Source organism: Ammodytes marinus, assembly GCF_949987685.1.
Source record: "Ammodytes marinus genome assembly, chromosome: 23".
Classification (NCBI taxonomy): Eukaryota; Metazoa; Chordata; class Actinopteri; order Uranoscopiformes; family Ammodytidae; genus Ammodytes; species Ammodytes marinus.
Window position 1 is genome coordinate 9,683,374 of NC_137227.1, and position 25,891 is coordinate 9,709,264.

The 25,891-nt window shown below is 42.4% G+C and overlaps 2 protein-coding genes across 2 annotated transcripts; one reads left to right on the forward strand and one right to left on the reverse strand.

The window, feature by feature from the left end:
* Positions 1-332: 332 nt before the first annotated feature.
* LOC307269586 (uncharacterized protein) lies at positions 333-11,102 on the reverse strand. The gene is made up of 7 exons (XM_080052580.1): positions 10,939-11,102; positions 5,820-9,240; positions 4,397-5,095; positions 3,711-3,760; positions 3,564-3,625; positions 2,941-3,258; positions 333-2,446 (listed from the first exon to the last, which is right to left on the reverse strand). Exons 2-7 carry the CDS (start codon positions 9,060-9,062, stop codon positions 2,430-2,432), a joined length of 4,389 nt encoding a protein of 1,462 aa, XP_079908706.1. The 5' UTR covers positions 9,063-9,240; positions 10,939-11,102; the 3' UTR covers positions 333-2,429.
* Positions 11,103-12,573: 1,471 nt separating this feature from the next.
* On the forward strand, positions 12,574-20,189 carry zfta (zinc finger translocation associated; the record flags this gene model as incomplete). Its single annotated transcript, XM_080052446.1, has 5 exons — positions 12,574-12,842; positions 13,992-14,531; positions 17,380-17,751; positions 18,648-19,112; positions 19,672-20,189. The coding sequence occupies exons 1-5, from the start codon at positions 12,713-12,715 to the stop codon at positions 20,187-20,189; spliced, it is 2,025 nt and encodes a 674-aa protein (XP_079908572.1). The 5' UTR covers positions 12,574-12,712.
* Positions 20,190-25,891: the final 5,702 nt, after the last annotated feature.

The window sequence follows — 25,891 nt, forward strand, 5'->3', positions numbered from 1 at the left end:
ATGCGTCCCTCCCTCATTAAAGTCACTCTCAAAGGGTTCTGAGTCTGCATTTTAATAGTGGAGTCAGCAATTCTGAAGAAAGCTTGTTTTCAAAATACGCTCTTTGAACGGGTATGTAAACAAAGGAGGTCCACCATAGCTAGCATCAGGCCAGTTTATAGAGCCTAGGCTGTGTATTAATACTGGATTTTGTCATAGGGCACACAGTGCAGACAGGTAGTGGATTATGAGGAGATATTCAGTGATTTAGAGCAATCAAGCTCCGGAATAGCCAACTCCACCTTTTAATTGGACAAAGGAGAAAAGTAAAAAAATATCTCCAAAGAACAAAGTCAATGGTAGAAAAGATTTATTACTGAAAACGCATTGAAACATTCCCTTTTTAACTGGTAAACAAATCATCAAGTCAGAATTACATTCTCAGAAGGTGAATTAGCTTGGTCGCCTCCAGCTATTCACACTGGTTTGTAGCTGTGCACACAGCTTTGTGCTCAAAAAGAAGATTATTTTCGACATTGTTGTTTCTCATTGAAAATCATAAAAAAAACATTAGGAATGCATTCCAGAGTTCATCTCTGATATATAACTGTTCATTCACTTACTACTCATGCAGGAAAGCCTTTGGATCCTCAGGACTCACAATTGAGAAGCTCGATCTAACGTGAAACTATCTATGGATATGAATAATGCATCGTCAATAATCATTACATAAGAAGAGAGTCAATAAATAATAAATAAAGTTGCTCCAAGAATTGTGTCGTGTGAAAAAGAAAAATTTGGCATCTCATCACCACTTGAGTATTTTAGTGTATTTACAGTATAGGAAGTTGATTTGATGTTTCACGCCTCAAAGTCCCAAAATGATCTGTGGGCGAGGTTGAAAAAAGTTCTTGTAAAAAAAGTTGTCTCAGTACAAAAAGGTGCGATCGAGGATGAAATGTAAGGTTCAGGGTTTGAAGAACAGCATGTATGTAAACATGAGGGACATTTCAGGATGCCCATGCAACAATCCAGTAACCAACAAGGGTCTAGAAAAGTCTGGGACCTGGGGTACCCTTAGCTCAGTTGGTAGGGCGTCCCCCCATGGGCCTCGGCCAGCAGCGGACCCGGGTTCGATTCCAGCCCGCGGTCGTTCTCTGCATGTCACTCCCCTCTCTGCCCCATTTCAACTCTGTCTCTACACTATCAATAAAGCATAAAAATGCCAAAAACATATATTTAAAAAAAAAAAAAAGTCTGGGACCTACAGAAAAAAAACTATACAGTTGTAACTACCAGCCCTAACACATTAACTACAGTATTGAGTGTTGTGTTTCTTTTGTCTGTATAGCCAGTTGATACACAAGTTGTTACTGAGTCTTATTTGCTTAATTGTTGGCCTGTCTTTACTTGTGCTTCTTGTCCCTATAGGAAAATAATCAAATAATAAGAAGTATATTATCTATAACTTTTTTTATTGAACAAAATGTTCAATGCCCAATAGTGAAATAAGAGAGAATCTCAAAGGGCTGTTGTGACTTACTCGTTCTAGTCAGCCAGTGAGTAAGCAGTTACCAGTCAACTAACTAGTTTTGGTCACCAAGCCTCTGCAACTTTGTATTTCAAAAAGACATCCAGATTAGAACTAAACGTTACTATACACCTTTTATCCAGCAGCAGGTTGATCTCCCAGATGTCTACTGCCTTACCAGAATGATAAAAGGTTTGGCTGGGGGACATGCAAATAATTGATCATTATAGGCATATCGTTGACTGTTGGATCATAAAAATATATTTGAAACAATTTTGATAATTCCTTGGAAGCTGAATAACAGGACCAGATCACACTTACATAGGTAGTGCTGAGGTCACAAATAGGGCTTTATCATGGCACGAACTAAAATGTTATCCCAAAGTGTTCTGTGTTTTCTGCCCCATTCTTCTGTCAGGTCACGTAAAGTAAATTAGGTTTTTAACAGATTTAAATTTAAGTCAGTTGGAAACACTGAATACTTATAGTTGTTTAGACTTCAGGAAGTAGAGCAGAAATAAAAAATCATATTTCAAAACAAGTTTTTAATGTTTTTCTATTACATAAATGGCCTTGCCTAGCTTAGCGCAAAGACTGTATTTTTTCCTGTAATGTTTGGACTTCCCCTTTAAATATTCTAAACATGATGCCAAAATCTCAGTTGCAGCGGCTTTGATATATTAAAAAATTGTCCATGCTGAGTGTCATAAACCCGCATGCAACCCTTGTAGGAAATGAGGTAAAGCTGCATTTTAGGGTGTATTTTCCCCCCCATACAGCATTCACTGTCAAGGTGACTTTCTATGAAGGTAAACAAAGTGACAAAAATGACAATAAATAAATAAGACAAACAAAGAGTGGGCTTTGTCTCCCGGTCCGTGGTCGTCGGTTGGCCCCCACAGTCGTTCCCCACTGCTGTTCAGTTTCTGTTTCCCTCTGCAAAACAAGTCAGACCAGTTTGACCAATGAAAAACATGCAAAGTCTAAGAAGGACAAACTACAAACTGATTATCTATACAGTTTAACCAGTAACTAGCTTGAGGGCCTTCTTAGGATCAGAAGGGGGGCACAAATTTGAATTAGGTTATTTATCAGTTAATGTTTTTGTTGTAAAAACCATAATTGTGAATCGTGATTTAAATTTGTGAGTCATACCTGTATGTTCTTTTAAAGATTATTTTTTGGCATTTGATATGCTTTATTGATAGTGCAGAGTGACAGTGATGAAATGGGGCAGAGAGGGGAATGCCATGCAGAGAACTGACCACGGGTCGGATTTGAACCAGGTCTGCTGTGAAAAGGACTGAGCCTCGAGGGGGGACACTCTTAGCAGCTACACAACTAGCGCCCCTGTGAGTCACATTTTAAACAAAAATGGTGCAGCCCTATTTCTTTTCTCTACATGTTTTCTCTCTGCGGTCATAGCGTACCTGTCAGGGCGGTGCTGTGCTGCTGGAGCTGGCTTGTGAAGAAGCGTTCTCTTTGGGACACCTGCTCGTCCCAGGCCTCCAGTATTTGTCGTTGCTCTGCGGGCTCCAGAGTCATGGTGTCGGGGTGGGCCTCGTCAATGTGTGCCCTCACCCCCTCCACGCTGTGGGAGTACTGCAGCTCCCCACACACCATGCACACCAGCAGCTGGTTGAGCGGGTCATAGTCCATGAGGTAGCGGTGCCTCCACACGCCGTCCGAGACTGGACCTTCTTCGCAGTTATTGTTCTCATAGTCTGCGAACAGAAGCTCAGAATCATCTGAAGAGACGAATGAAAGAGAGAAAATGTTGTTGCAAATTCAAAAAAAGGAGACCAAATTCACCATTTTAAAAGGTGAACTATGTTGTTTCAGGGGAGGGGAATTTGTTTACATTTGCAGAGCCTGTACTTAGTTTACAAAATATACTTATTCTACATGTCATTCTTGTTTTTGAATAATTATATCATCACAAATCAAAAAAAAAAATTGAAGCACCTGGAACCAAACTTAAGACACAAATTTGTAAGTCCCATAGTGCACCTTTAATGTGCTTTTTTTAGGTTCAAATTGACATAGCTGATACCTTCTATTGGTGCTGTGTAATCTGAGTATGGAAAGGATTCCGGGTCAGTCTCCACCGAAGTGCTGTGAAAAAAAGAGAACATTTTTATTATTCGAAATCGAGCCTGTGGCACAACAAGAAATGACAAGAGCAATACAACATTCTCACCTCATTAGATGTTCTGAGTCTTCAGAGGAGTTCACCCACTGACCAGAATCCTACAGACATCAATCAGTGAGACAAAATAATTCAGGGTTTCGAGCTTTGTAGTAATTTTGCATCTCTGTGTGTGTTTCTTTTGAGTGGTTTTATGAGTTGAAACGACTGTGTTCAGTTGTTAAATTGACTTACAAAACAACAAATGTTTGCTGTCACTTCAAGCAAAATGTGGGGGACCATTAGTACTTTAGTTTAATTTTGTATGTGACTACAATACAACTGAGTAAAAGGCCAATGTTGAAGGGGTCAAAATAAAATTGAATTACGAGAATAAAGTTGTGTTATCAAATATTATCACTACAACTTATATTTATGTAAAATTACAACTTTATTCTTATAATATTATGACTTTTTTTCTCAAAAAATTACAAATGTATTCTCGTAATATTAGGTTATTTAGTATATCGCAGGATATATCTTTTTTCTTTCTGTCTCTTCCTATCTCAGTAACAAGGCTTTTTTGTGTGTTGTGAGGGTAAATAGAGACAACATGCTTGAATGGAAACTCAAACAAAACATAACAGACATGTGATAAGGCTCTATAATACAATCATATTCCAGTTTCCAGTAAGAATGTCACCTGAGAGATTTTATTTTGCCTATACATAAAGTAGTATATAACTCACAGCTCTTACCTGTGCTGGTAGATGCTGGACATGCAAGATGGGCTTCCAGTTGTTGGAGGCCCTCCTTGGGTTATTCCCCCCGTCCTGAATGGCCTTCCTGGCTCTCTGCTCCTTCTTCTTGATCCTCCAGTACTCCCGTTTCCTCCTCAGAAACTCCTCCTGGGACTCCCCTGGGATGGGCTTGGGTGGAACCATGGTACTTATGGGTGACAGCTTGGTGGGCGTTTGTATCATATGCGTCGGGTTCTGAAGCCGGGTACACGGGATTCTTATTGGGCAGATGGTGGAATTTGGAGTGCGAGCGGGGGATTCGATGGGTTGCAGGTTCATGCTGGACAGCGGGTTGTCTGGAGGCTTCAGAGTAGGGAGGGAGGGGACTGGGTCTTCATTTCTGCTTGTTGACGTACACTTTTGTGGTCCGGGCAAGGCTAGTTGCTGAGTCTTTTGAGCTCCTCCTACATAGGCAGACACAATCTTCGAAGGGCCACCATTGATGTTGTTCTGCTCATTTCTGGATGAACCAGACACACTGTTTACGGGCAACTTGATCTGGAGTGTGTCAGCATTACATGTAGTTGGGCTGACAGCCAGGACCGTAGGGATACCCGTCACTGCAGCCAGAGAAGCAATGTTTGGCTTGGGCTGGGGTGTTAGTTTTGCTGGAGGACTTTCACACTTAACTGTATTGATAATAACAAGACCTGGAACCTGAAAGACAATAGCAAAAGATGAGCAAATTATTTATCTTGTTTGTTTTTGTTTTTTTAACAGGGAAACACTAATAATAATACAGCAATCAGACAATAATCTTTCTAAAACATTGGACATGCATGTTTGCCCTTAGCTTTAAGTGTGCGCCTCTCAGTCACACTCCCCTCTATTTTTGCTGTTCAAGTGTCAAATGCCACACAGAGGTTTGCAAGGAATGATTCAGGTTTCAGCTGGAGAGAGCGCTGGCAATGCCTACAAGCCCTGAACTATTTGACCTCATAAAAAAGATTGACATTAACGTCCGAAGTCTCCCAACATTGAAAAGGAGCTCTCTGGCAACACATTGAAACACACATAATTCAGATAATGTGGAAGTGCACGTTATTAAAATTATGAGGTGCTTTAAATGTCTCATGAGTATCATGTCAAAACTGTTGAGAAATGAGAGGTGACACAAATGCAAATGCTAACATAACAGATGCTAGCTAGCAAGTAGGGCTGGGCTTAGCCTGCTGTAGAGTCTTTGTTGTTGTTTCTAAACTTTACTCCTCTGTCAATCAAATCAAATCTAATCAAAACAAAACAATGCTGTATCAAGCATGTTCAAAATGAGCTACTAGTAACTAATACTATACTGGCTACTTGCTGAACTGCTAAACAATGTATCATCATCTACATAGATGGTACAAAATTAACATGATGATTCGCATGCAGTTATTACCTGTATGTTTTTGTGGAAAAGCCGACCGCTGCAGTCTCCCTGTCTGTCTTTCTGCCTTGCCTTAAGCCTGGCCCTTTGCTGCCTCTTCATCAGCTTCCAGTACTCCCTCTTCCTCTGCAGGTTGTTCAAACCACCATGCTCCTTCCCCACACAGCCATATCTTTGTGCAGATGACGGTGTGTTGCTGTTCCGACATTGTTCTTGTGCCCTACACGGTACTTGATCCACGGGCAGGTGATGTAGCTTTGGTGGCTCTGGGGAACAGCAGTTTTGATGGCCTGCTTTTTTGTTGGTGCGGAGCCTATGGGTTTTGCGCGGTGAAGATGGGGCTTCAGTTTTGGGGTTCCCTATGAAGTTCGAAGTGGTTAGGGTGGAGAGCTCACCAGTGGGCTGCGGGACTGTTTCGTTGGAGGTAGGAAGAGGTGAAAGTTTCTGGCTAATTTGTAATGAGTCCTTGATATGAGTGCTTTGAGAACCTGCTTCAACCAAGGCTTCAGTGTCCAACTGCCAGCTTTTTATCTCCAACGTGAGGTCGGCAGCAATAGGAGGAACCTCATCTTTTTCGTAAAAGAGCTGAGTTAAATTAGGCTTCATCTCCGGCTCTGAAGCCTCTTCCGTTGGCTCCGTTTTAATGCCAGTCTGCGAACCTTTACACTCTGTCACCGTGCTAAGTGATTCTTCCAAGAGTTTCTTCATAGAGGCCACAGCTAGCAGAGTGGTAGCTTGGCTGTCTACATGCACAGCTGGTTCAGGCTCTGGTTTAAGCGCTGGAGGTGGTGGTGTTGGGGGTTTGATATCTGGACAGATGGCCTCTTCTGGTTGAGAAATTGGGTCAATTTCTGGCATATTATCCCTCTCTTGCTTTATCTCACTTGAATGTGTTGTAACAGGCACACTGTCAATGGGGGGAGATTGTGCATTTCCAGCGTGGTTAGTGAGCCTTCTGCTTGGAGGTGTAGAGGTTACAGATGCTTGCTTCTGGATCTTCCTCCTCTGCGAGGCTGCGTTGGCCCTAGCTTGCAAGACACCCAGCTTTAGACGAGTTGCGCGCACGGCCCGTTGCTCGCGTTTCTTCACCCTCCAGTACTCCCTCTTCTTCGTCATCCTCTCCTCCTCTGTCAACTCCGGATCCAAAGACAAAGCTGATAGCGACGGAGCGCTACTTGACACAGCCATTTTCATGACGCATCCACCGAGGCTTGACCCCTCAGTCGATCCCCCAGAAACTGTATTTTGAGGGGTCGGAGGATGCGTAAGTCTAAGTTGACCTACAGTCTGGATTACCAATGTGTGTGAATTAGGAACAGCTGTGCTTTCAACTTGAGTCCTTGGTCTGATTGGCACTAGTTTTGGAGGCTTGTTGACCGACTGTCCAGCAAGAGGAAAAGTGACTCTCACCTGAGCTTGGTGGAGCAGAGGGGGCGGAGGATTTAAAGGAGGGTTTACACGAACAGGTGCAACACCTCTCCGATTGGTATCAGGTTGATGCTGAGGTTTTGTAATGGAAGTGCTATTAGAACCCACACGAAGCTGATCTTCGCTTTTGTGTGCTGCTGTGCTGTACTCTGTAGGAGCCTGGGGAATGCTAATGGTTACCGTCCCGTCCTCTTTGATGAACCCACCGATGGTCTCCGAGGCGCGAGTGTGAGTGAGGGCACTTCCCCTCGACTGCGCCAGAGCCCGCGCCCTCCTCATGTCTTCCAGGATCGTCTGATAACGTTTCACCCTTCGCATCAGGGAGTCCTTCTCCTTCAACCGAGCCTTCACATCCATTGACAGCTTAGCTCGCTGCTCGCGCTTCTTTACCCGCCAGTACTCTCGCCGTTTGGCTAAGATCTGCTCGGGTGTGTCGTCTGGGTCTATTTTAGGGATATTTCTAGTACCAAAGCAAGCAAGCAAGGCGGATTTACATCTTATGTTTCTTTGATTCGTGATGTTCTTCTGGGCTTCAATGAACCTCTGTCTTGGCGTTTTAAATCGTGCGATCCCTTTGGAAACATTAGAGAGGTTAAAATAAGCCGGAGACTTTCTCCACGACTCCCCTGGATTTTTGATGCAAATAACTTTGGATGGGACGTCTGGCTGTCTGTCTGTCCTATTCCCATGTGGATTTTGTACTTTTATTTGATCTGCTCGCAGATTAGCTGTAGCTAAACTTGCTGAGCCACTTCTCAGTTCGTGGTTTTCCCTTTTGAAAGGTGTAAATGAAGTTCCCAGCCTAGGTGGACATTGCATTTGACCTGATCTTCTCATAAACAACCTAGATGGAGGATGCTGAAGAATTGCTTTGCCTGCGAGTCCTGTCTTTTGTGCTGTTTGCCCCTGCATTGTCCTCTCTCTGACTTTAGCTATCCGAGCCGCCACCTTTGCCCTCTGTTCTCGCTTCTTGACCCGCCACTGCTCTCGACGCTTGGCGGCCCTCTCCTCCTCGGACTCCCGGCAAGTTTGCGAGATGCTAACACCTTTAGCCCTCCGCGGGGTGACCAAGGCACTCTTTGTTTCACCTTGAGGTGTTGTGTTCGCTGTTGATTTCATAGCAATTGGGACGCACGGAGAAGATGCCCGAATCTTAACCGTGGTCACCTTGGCGGGTAAGAGTTTGGGATGAAAGCGTGATGCGACTTGTGCCTTACGTTGCGTTGCGCCCTGTATAGACACACATGGCTGGGGTGTTGCGTTAGTGGAGCTGCCGTTGGTGATTCTTGTCACTCTGTCTGGAGGCACTGAGGAGCTGGTGGTGTTCGGCTGGGATCCACACGGTGTGGCTGAGGTAACGGCTCTGCTCACAGCACCCAAGCATTTCACTTTGGAACATGATGCTGGCAAGACCTTGTTGAGTTGCATTGTCTGGAGCCACTTCTCCTTTTGACTTTCAATGGCTTCCACTGAGCTGTCCCCCACTGTTTTATCACTCTGTACAGATGCAGGTGAGACATGGGCCATTTTGAATGACTCATCCTTACTCTGCAGAGGAGCAGAGAAAGCAGCAAAGGAGCCCGATAAACTGGCATTCACCACTGCGGGGGCATTCTGATGTAAGAGCTCCTTCCCTCCAATGTCTTGTGATGGCCTGTGTCGGGCCCTCTGCTCTCGTTTCTTGGTTCTCCAGTATTCTCTCTTCTGGGCGAGGGTGGCGTTGTCATATTGCGAAGCAGGCCGGTAGCGGTGGGACGTGGTGGTACCATCTTTACCTTTTGCGGTTGGCATGCTATCGCTAGCTTCGGACAGCCCATCAGTTCTCATTCAACAGAGCTGGTTGGCTGTTCCCTTGTCGTCCCTTGTTTCAATTGATCCATTCAGTCCAGAATCCCCCACTGCCATTAACTTCCATGCTGTCTTCCAATGTGATGCTGCGATAGGTGTAGTTGCTCTTCTGAGCAGCTGCCAAATCTCTCTGACATCACATTGATATACGGGTGTCCTGAGGAGCAGAAAACAAGTTTTAGTTGTGTCTTACATTGTGATGAACTTGGTATCACATGCCAAAACTAAGTGATATGATGCAACAAACTAACAGGCAGAATGTGACAAAGTCTTTATAAAAAAGGACATTTCCGCCTCACTACATTTTCTGAGGTCAAAGTGGAGCAATGACTTTACTGGTGAAAGATTATGCACTCAGTGGCCACTTAATTACAAACACCTGTGTAATCTAATGTATCCAGCCGTACATTCTTTATTTTGCCATCCCCATTTACAATCTACATGTAGGGCTACAGAAAACATTATTTTCACAATTGATTAGTCTGCCAAAAATGTTGTAATTTATTATTTTTCTATAAAATGTCAGATATTTAATATAAGTCTGTAAAATGGGGAAAGAGGCCCAAAACAATGTACCAAAGTACACATGTTGGCGTAATTAAAAGTCTTGTTTTGCTTCCTACCAGAGACCAGAAGGAAAGGAATTTTAGCAGCTAAAATCAATTTTTTTGCTTAAAAATCAACCGATCATCAGATATGCAGTAATTCTCTGTCTATCAGATAGTTTATTAATCAACTAATAATTCAGCTCTATAACAAACATTAGAGAATATATTAAACACAGTTGAAAATGCAGTCCAGTAGGCTACAAAGTGTTAACATTCTAAAATTTGATGTGACAGAGCTGTGACTGGATTGAATGAGATACCTTCACTGTTATTTCTCCAATTTAACCTTTGAAATTGTTATTTGTAAAAATATATAAAAAGTTTTTGAAATGTGAAACATGCTTTTCACATGTTTAATGTTTAGTTGTGGATCCCCATTAGTTGACGCAAAAGCGGCAGACTAGTCTTCCTGGGGTCCAAGTAAAATCAGAACATACAAATAATAAATAATCAATCGTATACATTCAAATACAGTAAAAGTAACAGATTACAGATACAGGATGTCATGCATTCACATCATCATGAAGCCATATTTTTCCAGATGTTTCATTTTTCAAATGTAAGATAAGGCATATTAACACATTAATTGATGTGTTTCACATTTCAAATGTGTTAAATTAGTATATAATCTAATGTGGTTCCTCACATTTGTAACACTCCCTGTTCTAATGCATTGAATGCAGATCAAAAGACAATGTGTTTGTACTAAAGCGTCCATCACCTGTATCACAACAATGGTAGCCTACCCTACACTGTAGGACTACAGCTAAATATTCAAATAGGCTACATTAGAGAAATTAAGTATCTAAATATGAAACATTCAGTGTTTGCTAATATAAACACGTCGTGTGTAGCACAGTATGTTAGGTGTGTAAGCGACAGAACCAGGAAGGAAGCAGTGTGACACTGTCTCTTTAAAGCTGTCCCTTTCTATCACAAATTATATCTGTCGAGAGCCATTTTTATCCTTTATTCTGGGACTATTTTATTGAAAACGTAGCGAAGCGACTAGGCAAAAGCACAACTAACAATACGTACAAAAACGCAGTGAGGAAAATCACCCTCATTCTAGCGTAAATCTTGCCCAAAGCGCTGTCTCTCAAGAACGGCACAATGGACAAGATCTTCCCCCTGTTGTCCACACGGACTGGCGCCTGTCTGAGACTGCTGCCTGTCTTAAACAAGACCCCAAACCCCGCACGTTACTGTAGGGAAACATGCGGAAGAAAAACATGCATATCCGTTACCTTTTAGTTACACCTAACTTTCCGGGACAGTTTTGTGTGAACGTTTTTGGACAGATATTTTGCCAGGACACTGCAGCTACTTTCCGCCAGCCCAGCCGTGCTCTGAAAGGCTGCCTTGACAACGCTGAAAAGTACCAGGATGTGGGACCTGGATGCTCGCTGTGTGTGTGTGTGTGTGTGTGTGTGTGTGTGTGTGTGTGTGTGTGTGTGTGTGTGTGTGTGTGTGTGTGTGTGTGTGTGTGTGTGTGCGTGTGTGTGTGTGTGTGTGTGTGTGTGTTCACTACGCAAGTCGGACGCGGTATAAAGAACAACGCCCCCTCCCTTCCTCGTTCAACCCATCAAGAGGTGTTGATATTGGCTATCGTATAAAAAAGTTTAGCTAAAATAGCGAAATTATACAAACTGTATTCGGAGTCACTCTGCTTATTGAAGTCTATAACCTAATTTATCTATTAATGGTAACCTGGATTTAGGACAGGGCAGGGGACAAATTCAATAGCCAATCAAAATGCCACGCACTGGCAATGCACGTATTAGGCCTATTATGTAGGCTAGAGCTAGCAATGGTCCATTGATTTATTGGCTTTTTGGCTACAGATGACCTCAATTGATAAGTGTTTTTTTGACGAAGCAGGGGTAATGTCCAACAATATATAGGCTAACACTAAGTTTTTATATAACTTGAATTGGCCCACAAGGCCTACAAATAAATAGATAAAATAGGATAGTGTAGCCTATAATTAGTGCTGAAACAATTATCCTAGGCCTATCTACAGAATAAGCAGACGTAGCAAATGTTAAGTGGCTTAAACCTGTCAAGATAAGAGGAGCTATTTTACTCTTAAGGTGCACTAACTATGACTCTGGGTGTGTCAGGAAGTGAATATTTTCTAAGATATATTCTCATAACGGAATAAAAAAAACTTCACTCACAGGAAAATGTGATCCCTGCAGAACACTGTTTAAAGTAAGAAAACTACCTGAAAAGTTACTGTTTCACTGTTGTTGTTTGACTTGATAAATCAATCAAATAATTAGCAATTAGTTTAAGTTAGTTGTAAACATAAGCTATAATAACGTTATTACCCGATGTAGACCAACAATAGAGCAGCTATGCATTTTTTAAAAATGCATAAGAGATCCCTATGCAATCCTAAATGTTGTGAGCTGGAGCTCATGGGGGCCAGACTCGTAATGGTCCCGCCTCGTGATTTAACCGATGCTCTGCCGAACCAAAGAACCGTTTTCATCATCGCTTTATTTGGTGAGCACAGCATTGGTATTAGCAGCTTATCAGTAGGCTATTAGCGCCCTTGCTGCTCTGCGTGGCCACCGCCGCCACCCCCCGTGGTTGAGCATTGTTGACGCTGCTACTGTCTCTTTAAATTTACCCAGGAGCCCCTTAAGGAGCCCCAGGGGCCCCTAGTCCGGCTCCCCACCCTGAAGACAAGCAAGAGCCTTAAAATACATTACTGGAGGCCTGCGCTGAGGCGCTTCCACACAGGGCAGGACGGAGGAGCGGGCTCTATTCGGCCGCGGAATACATGATTCTGTGATTCTATGAAAAGTTAACTTGGCTCCCGTGCGGGGCGCGTGGGGGGACATCGTAGAGCACGGGCTCGTTAGAGAGCGCCTGCCAGATGCGTGCTGTCGAAACGGTGCCGAGCGGTGTGAACATGTTACTGTTGTTAGAGTGACATGTCCCGCTTCAGCAGTACGGTACAGTGAAGAAAGGAGGAACACTAGCCACCATTACAACAGCAGCCAGCCAGTGATGGAAGAGAAAGAACCGGGGAAAAGCGAGCCCGTGGACCTCCGGTGTGCCGAGCAGGCTGGGCTGCTTTCATTAATAATAAGCGGGGACGGGGAGGAGGAAGCGACGCGAGAGGAGAGTCACTTGGGAGGTAAAGACAAACAATATTATTATGATTCTTGGTGTTACCCACCGCAAAGTGGGTCTCGGTGGCTGTCAGAGCCACGGCCATTGTCAGACAGCCAGTTAATCCGTGTCAGGGACAATGCCATGGAGCAGCATGGCCCCTCCGTGTCTGTGGCTCCTATAAACAAAGGCTCAACAGCACACAGGCAGGCGGGCGGAGCGACACACAGCTGCCACCTAGTGGACAGTGGCGGCACAGCCCGCTGTATGTAGGCTAGCCTAAATGAATAAACAATAACAATATAGCCTATGGGTTGTCGGAATAAATAACCAATAGGCTACAAGATTATAGGTTTTGTCAAATGAAATCTATTCAAACGAATTGAACAGTGTGTAAACAAGACACATTTAATAAAGGGTGATAGTGCTGAAAATTAAACAGGGAAATCCAGAAGTTCTAGCTGTCAGTCATCATGAACCAAACAATGACGGCTTAAAACATTACATTTTAAGATCTCTCTTTATGTATAGGCTGTGTGTGTGTGGGTGTGTGTGTGTGTCACACTACTATAGATTACTCTATTGCAAAGTAGCCTATTTCAAATTTAATCAAGACGAGAGACCTAACTGTGGGGCGACTTTGGCTTAGGTGGCGCGGGTCGGCCAATGATCGAAGGGTTGGCGGTTCCATCATGGTTGATGTGTCTTTGGGCAAGACACTTCACCCACCTTGCCTCGTGTGAATGTCGAGAGTTAGCCTGCTATCGGTGTATGAATGTGTGTGTGAATGGTAACGTGCAAATGAGAACAGGTCTCCCTAAAAACAGTCTCGGATCTCAATGGAATTTAGCTAAATAAATAAAGGTTAACATTTTTATTTATTTTTTAAAAATGTACACCATAAGCTGTAATTCCACATTTATAAGAAACTACATGGTTGTCAGAATGTAGTTATAATAGCCCAATTTATCTGTACTGTAATTACCTGTTCGTTATCGGCCTAATACATGATTGTTACTATGCCTGTGATATGATAACCTGTCATGGTTTCCACTTTTCTATTTTTATTTTTGGATAATATTATATGCACATTTGTTAATGATTATTCTTTGTCATGAACACAACTATACAAACAACACAGCAGTAATCTCTCTTTGTCTCTCCATCCTGTCAGAAGAGGACAGCCTAGCCAACGGCCATGGTGAGGAGGAATCAGCGGAGGCTGGCCTGGCCACCCCTGTCCAGTCTCCAGCAGGCACCACCAGCTACTGGAGCATCACGGAGGGCCCCAACCACCCCCTGCTCCTCACCCCGGCCCCGGGCCCCTCTGGACGTAAACCTAGGGTGCAGAGAGCCTCGCGCCCGGGCCTGAGTCGCATCCCAGGCAGAGACCACCGCCGATACTACCACGAGTACTGGCGCAGCGAGTTCCTCATGGACTTTGACCCCCAGCGGCACGGTATGATCTGCATGGTGTGTGGTAGCTCGCTGGCTACGCTCAAGCTAAGCACCATCAAGAGGCACATTAGACAGAAACACCCGGACTCACTGCTGTGGAGCGCGGCAGACAAAGAGGTGATCCGCTCGGGCTGGGAGAGCCACCTCAGTCTGGGTGGAGGTCAGAGGGCGTACAGTTCTACTGATGGACCTTCACCTCAGGGGGAAGAAGAGGAAGAGGAAGAGGAGCAACTGGACTCAGACCAGCATGCTGCAGGTGGGTAGTGGGAAATTAGCAGGGGCAGAATTGCCTTTGAAATTGATTTGACAGGGGCTTTTTATAACACCATAATATAGAGAATAATTTGGGGGGATTTAACAGTATTTAAATGCATTTGCAAAGCCAGCATTGAAAATAGACAGCTAAAGGCATCAGTACTTTTCTTCAAAACACAACTGAGTTGGGTCTGATTGCAAACACGGATTGAGTTGGAAAAAAAACAGGAACATTTTTATTAATACTTCATTTTAAGTGGTTAAAATGGTTGTACACAGTCTTACATTTGATCTGGAGAACCATAGAGGTACCCTGATAGAGAAAACAAGATTTTTTTCTTAAAATTGTATAAGATTTGCCCTGGAAATGACCAAAAATGCCCCCGAAACATACTTCACAGGGGCTAAAAAAAAGTTAATTTCCTACTCTTGTCTTAGAGTTTTCTGAATCCCACACTTGGTGGCAGTATACGTTTATTTCTTGGCATGGTGGTGTGTGTGCAGCAAGAGAGGATGACGTAATGATTGGGCCTGGGCTGGCCTGTGGGTTTATGTTAAGATGGCAGAGAAAAAAAACATCACAGAATAGAATTGAATGTTTATTAGAAATGACTCAGGTTATGACCACCTCTTTCAAATGAAAACCATTGCCTTTACTCACATGTTATACAAATAATCAAAATACTTTAGCTTTTGATATAACAAATAAATAAATAAGAAGCCATAAACTGTTTGCTATTCTTATGCTATAGTCAAAACTACAGCATAAGAATAATAAATACACTATTATCTATTAAACCTGGTGAAGTCGGTGTCCACATAGTGGTTCAAGGCCGTAGCCAGGACTTTATCTTGGTTTAAAATACTACAGGAATATTAATAAGTGAGCTTTATAGGTGTAGGTAGGTGCTTTAAAAAAAAAACTTTGGACAGACCGAGGCTAGCTGTTTCTCTCTGCTTCCAGTGTTTATGCTAAGCTAGGCTAACTTCACCTTGAATAGATTGATTTTTTTCAGCCTTGAAGGAAATTGTATTGTGTTAGTAGTAAATAAATAAATAAACAAAATCAGAAATTGAATGTCAATTAAAAATGAAGGATTAAAAATGTCCATAGTTTATTTCTTGTGACTAAAAAACACTGTGCTGTCTGTCCAGTAGGCTGTGTAGTGTTGTAGTTACCTTCAGTAGATTGTGCAATATCCTTCTCTCCACAACCAGCCCTAGGGGTTTCTCTTAGAAAATAACTGAATGAAGGTATTTTCCAAACTGTTAAACCTTGAACTGGCAAGACAAGCGAAACATGTTCATTTTCACATATTTACCATCCATACATTGGGCCAGGAAGCTGAAGCTACGACCATGGGGACCTTTGGACCTTTAATGCTGTGTAATGCTACGCAGCACATTTTCCTAGCGAGAGGCTCTCCATTTTTTGTGCATCACGTACACATGAACGAGGACACATGAAATAGCAGGGGCCCGGCATTACACACTTATGGTGATGGTTTGATTTCACACTATTCCACTGATTGACAGTAGGAGCTGAAAAGCAATGAAGAGTTCTGTAAGCTAGCACACATGGAATTTAAAATATCTTTTAAATCTTCCTAGTCTCTAATCTAACCTACATATTGCAGCAAATGAATGTTTTACCTACTGTATGGAGCTTTCAAGAACAACAGGTGGTTACCCCGATTCAAATGTATCGGTTATTCTGACTCCATTTAAGAGTTCCTAATATTTCCCCCATACTAGTAAAAAAAGGGGGGAAAAAGAGGTTTATTTGCTATTCAACAGGGGAATCCACAAGCCCATACTTGTCTTATTAAGCAAGATTGAAACCTGAATAACTGTCCTGAGCTGTTCCAACATAAGTACTCAAATAAACCAGGGAAGTCAAGTAAGAGGCAGTGTTTTCAGAAACAGGGTTGCAGGCTTGATTTTTAACAACACAGTTCCATTTGTTTGTTCCTTATGTTTAGCATGTTCTCTGTGGATGTGCATGTGTTTCCTCCACGGCATCTGTTTCCCTGTCATTCAAACCAGGCTCAGTTTGACTACATGCTCAACAGTCAGCATGCAGTGGATGGACTCAATCAAACAGCAGCACACATTTTTATTGCTATTGAAATAAAACGACAAACATTCAGACATCTTTCAGTGAATTGCTATCCACATTATATATGTATATTAATAATCATTATAATAGAATATAAGGAATGAAAAAGAAAATAAACATATACATAAAATGACAACACATTTTAAAGCTAATATGGCACAAGTAAAGAGGAGACTTAAACTCAGTGAATTACAGCTGACAGCTGTTTACAATAGCCACAATAAGCTGCTGGTCACACCAGACCAAGCACAAACACATGACTTAATGAGATATGGCGTTCACTAGAATGGCCTGGATGTACAGACAGACGGACAACCTGGAAACATAATGCCTTCAGCGTTGGGCTTTCCCCGGCGCGGAGGCGTAATAAACTCTTGTTGTTGTTTATCTTCCATTATACCTACAGTGTGAGGTTAGACATGTACACACTCACAAACCCTTTTATGGACTTATAGGTGGACTGGAATTCTGGAGAACGCTTGGTGTCGAAAACCCTTTTTGTCAAAATCAGTGAATATCTCCTCACGATCCACTACCTGTCTGTATTGTATGTGATTTTGCGAAAGAGTGATTTTGATAACAAGCGCTTTCCAGAATGGCTTGACTCCACCTTTAAATTGTTTTGTTTCCTTACTGTTAAACAGCCATGGAATTGGAAATATCAGAAAAGGCAATGATATTGAAGAAGAACTCCTTTCATTTTGTATTTTCTTTTTATTTGTAACTCCAGCTGAGCCCCCATACCCGGTGACCCCCCAGCAGCAGGATCAGCAGCAGCAGCCTGTCAGTGTGTCTCCCCGCTCTGAGGAGGGTGAAGCCCCCCATCCCCTAGAGGCAGAGCAGAGCCTCCTCCTGCCCGGTCCCTCAGCACAGACACTGGAGCGCTACCTCAACGACTCCCTGCACGCCTGGTTCAGACAGGAGTTCCTGATGGAGTACGAGGCGGCGGCGGGCCGGCTGCTGTGCATGGTGTGTGGGGGGGAGCTGCCCTCGCTGCACCTGGACCACATCAAGAGCCACGTGCTGGACACACACCCACACTCACTGGTCTTCAGCTCCGAGGAGAAGCACTGTATCCTGCAGGCCTGGGCGCAAACTCACGGTAAGAAAAAAAACATGGAACACAAACACTCTAAAACATAATGTACAGAGTGCATCCAAAAAAATGCGATATCCTGGAAAAGTTACATAAAACCCACCAAAAAACTATTTATAATACAGGAATGTTGACTTTCTGAAAAGTATGTTTATTCTAGATTATTTTCACTTCATGTGAAATGAATCTAGAATATATGAGTTTCACCGTTTGAATTTAATTACGGGATTTTTTAAAACTTTTAATTGATATTCTAATTATTTGAGATGCACCTGTAGATTTGATCCAACAAAAAAGCTGTCATTGTGTGCTGTTGGTGGTGGCTCTACAGAAGTTAATAGTGTATAGTTGAACTATCATCGTATTATTCAGTCTCTTCAGTCTGAGATGTTTTGATGTCACTGGCACAAATCCACCCTTCCACCAGCCGCCAGCCCGTAAGATCACTGCTTATCTGGATCAGCGTTGCCATGGTAACAGCCCCAGCAGCTTTATTCTAGGTCCATGGTCTGGACGAGCAGTCTGCCTCTGAACCACAGCCCATGTCTGCTGAGTGGAGGAGCTTCTTTTTTTTTTTTTTATCATGAAGCATTAAAGGTGGACTCAGTGATTCTGGAGGCCGCTCGTTGTCAAAATCATTTCATATCTACTCGTGCCTAGGCTGTGTATTTACACCACAACATTTTTTTCAGCGCACACACAGTACGGACAGATAACGGATCTTGAGGAGATATTCACTGATTTTGACAACAAGCGTTCTCCAGAGTCACTGATTCTACCTTTAATCACCATGAATAGTGCCAATGCTTCATGGGACCTGTAGTTGTTTAATGCTAAGGAAGTTATCTTTGTCTTTTAACTCTCATGTTAACATGTTGTACAATCCTCTGCCCCCACAACAGAAGAGTCAGAAAACTCAATCAAATCAGAGTCCAACACCAAAGAAGGGGGAGGGGTGGACCTTTTTGCTCAGGACGTGGAGGCCTTCCAGCTCAACAATGACTTGTACCCGGAAGGCGACGACGACGGCACTTTAACTCAGGACACTTGTCTGATCGGAGAGGACGGGGGCGTGGGAGCTCCACAGCAGGGACCCCAGCCCCTCCGTCAGCCCAGGAAGAGGAGGCTGCGTGGGGGAGACCCCTGGAGACTCCGCCTGGACTACCTGGTGGCCTACGGGCCCCAGGGCCAGGGCACCTTCTGCATGGTGTGCTCCCAGGTCCTGCACCAAACCAAGGTCAGCAGCTTCAGACAGCACATCCAGGAGAGCCATCCGGAGACCACCACCCTGAGCCGGCAAGACAGGGAAGCCATGGCCGCCGCCTGGACCAAAGATTACTCCAGCGAAGGCACGCAGTTTCAAGACGGTGAGATGCTCTTAAGCAATCGTATACTGTAAGTTCTAAAGAGCGATGTTTAGTAATGTCATCTGCAGCTTTTGTTTGAAACAGGTTTGCAATAGAGACAGGGCCTGATTTCTCATTTCCCTTGGTTCATAAGAATATTTTATCTGCTTCAGTTTTAATTTAATTTTATATGATTAATAATGTCTTGGTAAATGTAATATATTTTCCATTTCCGCTGCATTATTTCCATCAGCACAGCAACATATGCATGACATACTCCCCACTCTGCTGCTCTCTCCTTCTCTTTCTAACTGAAATCCTCTTTTCATTAAGTCCTTCTGTCCAGTAACAGTTTGATTGGAACAAGTTATACATTTGAAAAAAAAGAAGTGTGCAAGTGCCAGTATTTTGTTTGTTTGAAAGTGTCATCCTGGGCTGTCAAGGTAAATCTTTTGGTAAGTTTTTTTGTTGTTACGACATAGCAGCTTGTGAGAAGCTTAATTTCTGTCAAAGTCATTTGGTTTCATTTAGCTTGACTGCAGCAGTAACCATCCCTTTCATTCACTTCCTGTTTAAGCAGAAATGGACGCGAGCGGAGCCGAGGTCCTCAACAGCACAGGAGACAGTAATGAGGACGCCTTTCCTAATGTCAGAACTCCCCCTAAAGCGGTGAAGAAAGAACCGGGTGTGAGCGGGGGGAAGGGTAAAGCCAGGGACAACAGCGCCTCGACCACTGCCTCTCGCCACGGCCACTACCCGGGCAAGGACCAGAAGAGGAACTACCAGGCGCGCTGGAGGATGGACTACCTGATGGACTACGACTGTCGCAGACACGGCCTCATCTGCATGGTGTGTGGAGCCACTCTGGCCACGCTCAAGGTCAGCACTATCAAGAGGCACGTGCAGCAGGTTCACCCCCACTCTCTGAGCTACAGCACGGAGGAGAAGCAGCAAGCCCTGGTCACCTACAACCACAGCGCCCTGCACTTCATCCACTCTGAAGACTGCTTCTCCTCCCACGACCACGGACACACAGAGCTGCTGCTTCCTCCTGCTCCTGCTGCCACTGCTGCTGCTCCGCCACACTTTGGCACTTAGAAAAGAAAGGGCTTCCGTCCGTCCAGCCGGCGCTCCTCCTCACACAGCCCCCCATCCCCCGTTCTGAAACAGTCTCCATCTTGTTTCTTTAAAGGGAAATTCATGTATGTATTCAAGGTCTTGTTTAGGTAGTCCCTGCCCCCTGGTCCTCTCTTTTACTCCTAACTGACATTTAGGCCATGTCCACACGTAAACAGAAAAAAACGCACTTTTTCCCCTCTCTCCATTTGCAGAAAAATGCCTATACACAACAGTACAGTATTTAAGAATGTCTCTTAGTACACACGACAACACAAAAAAACTATTGAAAACACTTCCATACTCCCGCCAAAACCAGTAGGTGGCGATACTGTGTCACGTCAAACACCATAGAAGAACATTGAGAGCATGCAAGCATTGAGGCTGCTGCATACTCTTTCTTTTTCCTATTCTACATACTACAGCTGATACTAAAAAGTATCAAGTATGCCTACAATTGGGACATACATTTACTTATTTATTTCAAAAATAAGGTTACAAAAATACCCGTTTACGTGTTGACAATGGCTTAAATTTCCCACATTTCTACAAATTTTTTTCTTTATCATCACACGTAGTCATTATGGACTATAATATAACAAGACCCAAGTTTACTAATACTGAAATTTCCCCTTTAAATGTGGATCTGAGAGAAAGAAAAGTCCAGCCGCTCATTGTAAACTAAAGCTTTTTCTGCACAAGTTTGGGTTCACCTTGAGATTTAGGAGGTGACTCCTTGCATCAGCGCATGCACGTTTGTTGCCTTGATTTATCAACCAAATACGACCAATCTATGTGTACTACTTTGATTTGATTTATTTTATTTTATTTATTTGTGTATTTGATAGGGTTATCACAGAGTTAGAAAAAAATGCTAATTTATTATTTAATTTGTAGTCCCTAAGCAGATATGAAAAACATAAAACTTCTAAGTAACAATTAACAGATACAAAACATCCAAATACACAAGTAGAAAAGCATGTCAGGTTAAAAGTGATCATCCTGACTTTTAAGATAGTCGATAGACCCTCTAAATAGGATATTTCAAGATATGGCTTGATCATTCAAATCTGAAAATTAGTAGAATATGTCCACTTTAATGGCCATCTTTAATGTTGTTGCCATGGTCATATGCCATGTGGCTCTTCTCTCTCAGATCCAGGGCTGCTTTGTGTTTGGGGCTAGAGTCTTAAGCTCTCAGGGAGTTAGAAACAGAGTCTTCGGTGAGGCCGAGGGTTCAATGACTTTTTACGATAATGTGTCTGAAGACAACACAGCACTTTGTCCCCCACAAAAAAAATGTACTAAAGCCCTGCTCGTTCCTTGTGTACAGCCAGTAGAATGAGACTGGGTTCCATGTAATTGCTGAAGACAATGAATGCCATGCTTGCTGTCAGTGAGTTTTTAGATTTTTCTCTATTCTATTTAATTCCTTTGTTTACAGTGGAGGAGAAGTTTGTCCTCTTCTCATCCATTATACTGAGATATGTTATCTCTCCGTCATTGTGCGTTGTTGCTACACTTTTACTTTTCATTACTTCATCTTAGCTACAAATCTGCACAAAAAGTAAATCTGTAAATACAAAAAAATTAATTATTTTTTCCTTTATACAAGCACTTTTATGCACCCTGGTTTCTACAAAACGTGTTTGTAATTATGTCAAGCTTTTCTACCCAATTGAAGATTTCAACAATGGTGTTGTTCTTTAACGGCTTTGGCTTTGAACCTTTTGTTTCAGCTTTGGTGCTGCTTTTTTATTTTCACTGTACAAAGTGTATGCAACAGAAAAAAAAGACTTCAACGATAACTTTCAGCTGTTTCAGAAAAAATGTCCGCCATAACTCATTCACCTGAAAATATGTAACTCAGGGATTCTGTTTCCATCTACAACCATTTGATTGATTGATCCGTTAGGGGAAGTAGGCACCATAGTGGATGCTTGTGTCGGCTTTGGATGTATAGCTGATGCTAGAATTACTGCTGAAAAATCCAAATGTGAGAAGAATTACTTTGTAATTTTGAGGATTTAAAAAATAAATATTTACAAAAAACTTAGTAGGCTATAAAAGGCATCATGAGCCAAAGTCTTAAAATAAAGTCAGAATTCTGATAAAAACAAGCCACAATATCACAAGAAAAAGTTGCATGAAGAAGTATTGAATATTTTGAGAATCAAGTTACAGTGAAATGTTTTCAAGATCAACTTAGAACTTCACACAATATGTATTGGGACTATCATGAAACCTAAAAACATGCACTTACAGTATGATTCTATTAAAAAAAAATCTCAGATTTCGCCCCCATCTGTTTCCCTTTTACCCTGTTTTTACATTGACTAAATTTGGTCAGTTGAAGCTGTTGATACAAAACTATAGTGAAGGACAGTTGTGGCCCTAGCAGACTTCGACAGTGGACACAGTGTCAAATTTCCATTTGGTCTGAGAATAGGCCCTGACGTCACTCTATAAGAGGCCTGGCATATTGGCACTTAATTATTTAAAATGAAGTAAGTTACAGTGAAATGAATGATAGAAAATTTGTTGGAATGAGATAGGATGTATTGTGCTTGTGCGTGTTTGTGTGTGTGTGTGTTTATACTGTGTGTGTGTGTGTGTGTGTGTGATGGCGTTGGGAGAGATCCATTTTAACTTCCCCCCTCACCCACCTACGTCTGCTCACGTTTCATCTGTAAATGACCGACATGTAAGACATTTATTCTGTGGAATAAATACACAACACCAGGAGGAGGCTGTGCCCATTTGTCTTTTCTTTTCTGTTTGTTTTTCGGGCTGGGATCCTTAATCCGATGAAAGGAAATCTTAATTATACATTCAAATAATCCTAATATTGTTTTTGGGATGACATATTCAACATACAGTGGAGGAAATAAGTATTTGATCCCTCACCGATTTTGTAAGTGTGCCCCCTTACAAAGAAATGAGTGGCCTATCATTTTCAAGCTAGGTTTATTTTAACAGTGATAGACAGAATATCAAAAAGAAAATCACATTAAAAAGAATATATACATTATTTTGCATTTCATTGAGTGAAATAAGTATTTGATCCCCTACCAACCATACATAATTCTGGCTCCCACAGATTAGTCCTCGTGCTTTAAAAAAGTATTCCTAATCTCAATTTTTCCTGTATAAAACACACCTGTCTCAAGTTGTTACCTATATAAAAGACGCCTGTCCAGAGAGTCAATAAATCAGACTCCAACATCTCCATCATGGGCATCATCAAAATCATCAACCTTTAATTTAAACAGCCAAAAATTGCTAAGAAACAATGTCTTATGTAAGCAATGGCCTGGTAGGAGGTGAATGACCTCCTGGGGGGAAAGGGGAGAGGGAGAGAACAAGACACTGTACTATAGCCAGTAAAATCACACATAGACAACAATAACATATTCAACATAGCAACAGAAGTTAGACAAACAGCAGTAACATACAGCATAGCAATAGATAAATGTACTAGATCACGGTGAGCTTAGACTGAAGCAGCTACAGGTGTGCTTTATACATTTTGTTAGGGCCTGTTTGAAGAGTCTTTGGGCAAGACCAAAGAGTTGTCTAAGAACATCAGGATTGTAGACCTGCACAAGGCCGGAACAGACTATACGACCATTGGCGAGAAGCTGGGTGAGAAGGAGACAACTGTTGGTGCGATTATTCGAAAATGAAAGAAACACAAAATGACCATCAATCTCCCTCGGGAGGTCAAAAATGGATCAAGGATGGGTCTTCCAGCACGTCAATGACCCTAAAAATACAGCAAAGGCAACAAAGGAGTGGCTCAAGAAGAAGCACATTAAAGTCATGGAGTGGCCTATCCAGTCTCCGGACCTTAATCCAATAGGTCTGTGGAGGGAACTGAAGCTCAAGTGACAGCCTCAAAACCTTAAAGATTAGGAGAGGATCTGCAAAGAGGAGTGGTCCAAATATCCTCCTGAGCTGTGTGCAAACCTGGTCATCAACTACAAGACACGTCTAACCTCTGTACTTGCCAACAAGGGTTTCTCCACCAAGTACTAAGCAATGTTTTGATAGGGGATCAAATACTTATTTCACTCAATGAAATGCTAATTAATTTATATATTTTTTATGTGATTTTCTGGATTTTCTTTTTGATATTCTGTCTATCACTGTTAAAATAAACCTAGCATTAAAATTATAGACCGTTCATTTCATTGTAAGTGGGCAAACTTACAAAATCAGTGAGGGATCAAATACTTATTTCCTCCATTGTACCATACACCCAAACATTAAAGGTTCACAATGCAGTTTCAGGGGAGAGGGATTTTCTTTGAACTTGTAACTTTATGTTTTCATAAATTGATAAATGATCAAATTCTTTGTAAATGAATTATAAGCAAATATTGAAAACAACCTTTGGATTTCCAGGTTGAAAAAAAAAATATATTTATGCAAGTCACTCTACTGTTGGAATTACTTTAGTATTACTGTTAGATTCAACCTAAACATTTGATTTCAGTGTGAGTGTGTTTCTTAAATGATGGGTAAATGACATAAGATTATTTACTCACCTCAGTTTGTTGGAAATTAGATGTACTTAGTCGTTATTGATTTAGTTCCATTGCACAGTATTTGGCACGATCAATATAACCTCACACTGTTATTCAAGAGGAACAACTTAAAGCCCTCAGCTTGATGACCCAGGCTCCCTGGAGGAGAACTTGACAGGATCATTTGGCGGCTGCTTCAAATCAAATTAACCCAGATTAGTTTATAAAGGTCTGCAGAATCCAGATCCTCCCCAGGCTCCATGGGGACTCCAGACACCAGCTTCAAAGCAACAGACACACAAATCCTATTCAGTTTAAGGTGGAGCCAGTGACACTGTTGTCAAAATCAGTGAATATCGCCTCATGATCCGCTACCTGTGTGTGCGCTGAAAAGAAATTTGGTGTTAATGCACAGCTTAGGCTCTGTATGGTATGCAACTGGCATGTAAACAAATGGGACACTCCGTAGATAGCAACTTGCCCGTTTACAGAGCCTAGGCTGTGTATTAACAACACTGGATTTCTTTTCAACACACAGGCCTACAGTATGGACAGGTAGGGTAGGCCTATCGTGAGGAGATATTCACTGATTTTGACAAGCATTCTCCAGAATCACTGACTCCACCTTTTATCCAGGGTTTCAATTATGACTTAATTTTGAAGCCGTCAATAAACTGCACTTTTGGAGGAAGTTCTTCTTTGACAAAGCTCCGATACATTTTAAGCCTGGTTGGTCCAATCAAATAGACAAAACACTACAGCACCCTGCTATCCTCGATGGTCTGTATGTTCCTCTGTAATAGTGATGCTAAGTTGGTAACATTAGTATAACATAGCAATCTGAATGTACACCTATGTGGCTTTGATCCTTTTATGCAACAAGACACAGGCTTTAAAAGGGGATGCCACGGCTGAATGTGAACACTTGATAGTTTTAGTACTCTGGCTTGGGCTAAAATTAGAAATGATAATCCTCTCCACCCGAACACCAGCACCCTCAAGTCAGATCTTTCTATTATGAACAGTTCATCTGGATGCTTTTTAATTATTTTTTTTAAATCCTCCACCCTTCCACATGCTGGGAAAAAATAGTTTTTGTTGGATCCCCGCCCTCGACCAGAGAGAGAGAGAGAGAGAGAGAGAGAGAGAGAGAGA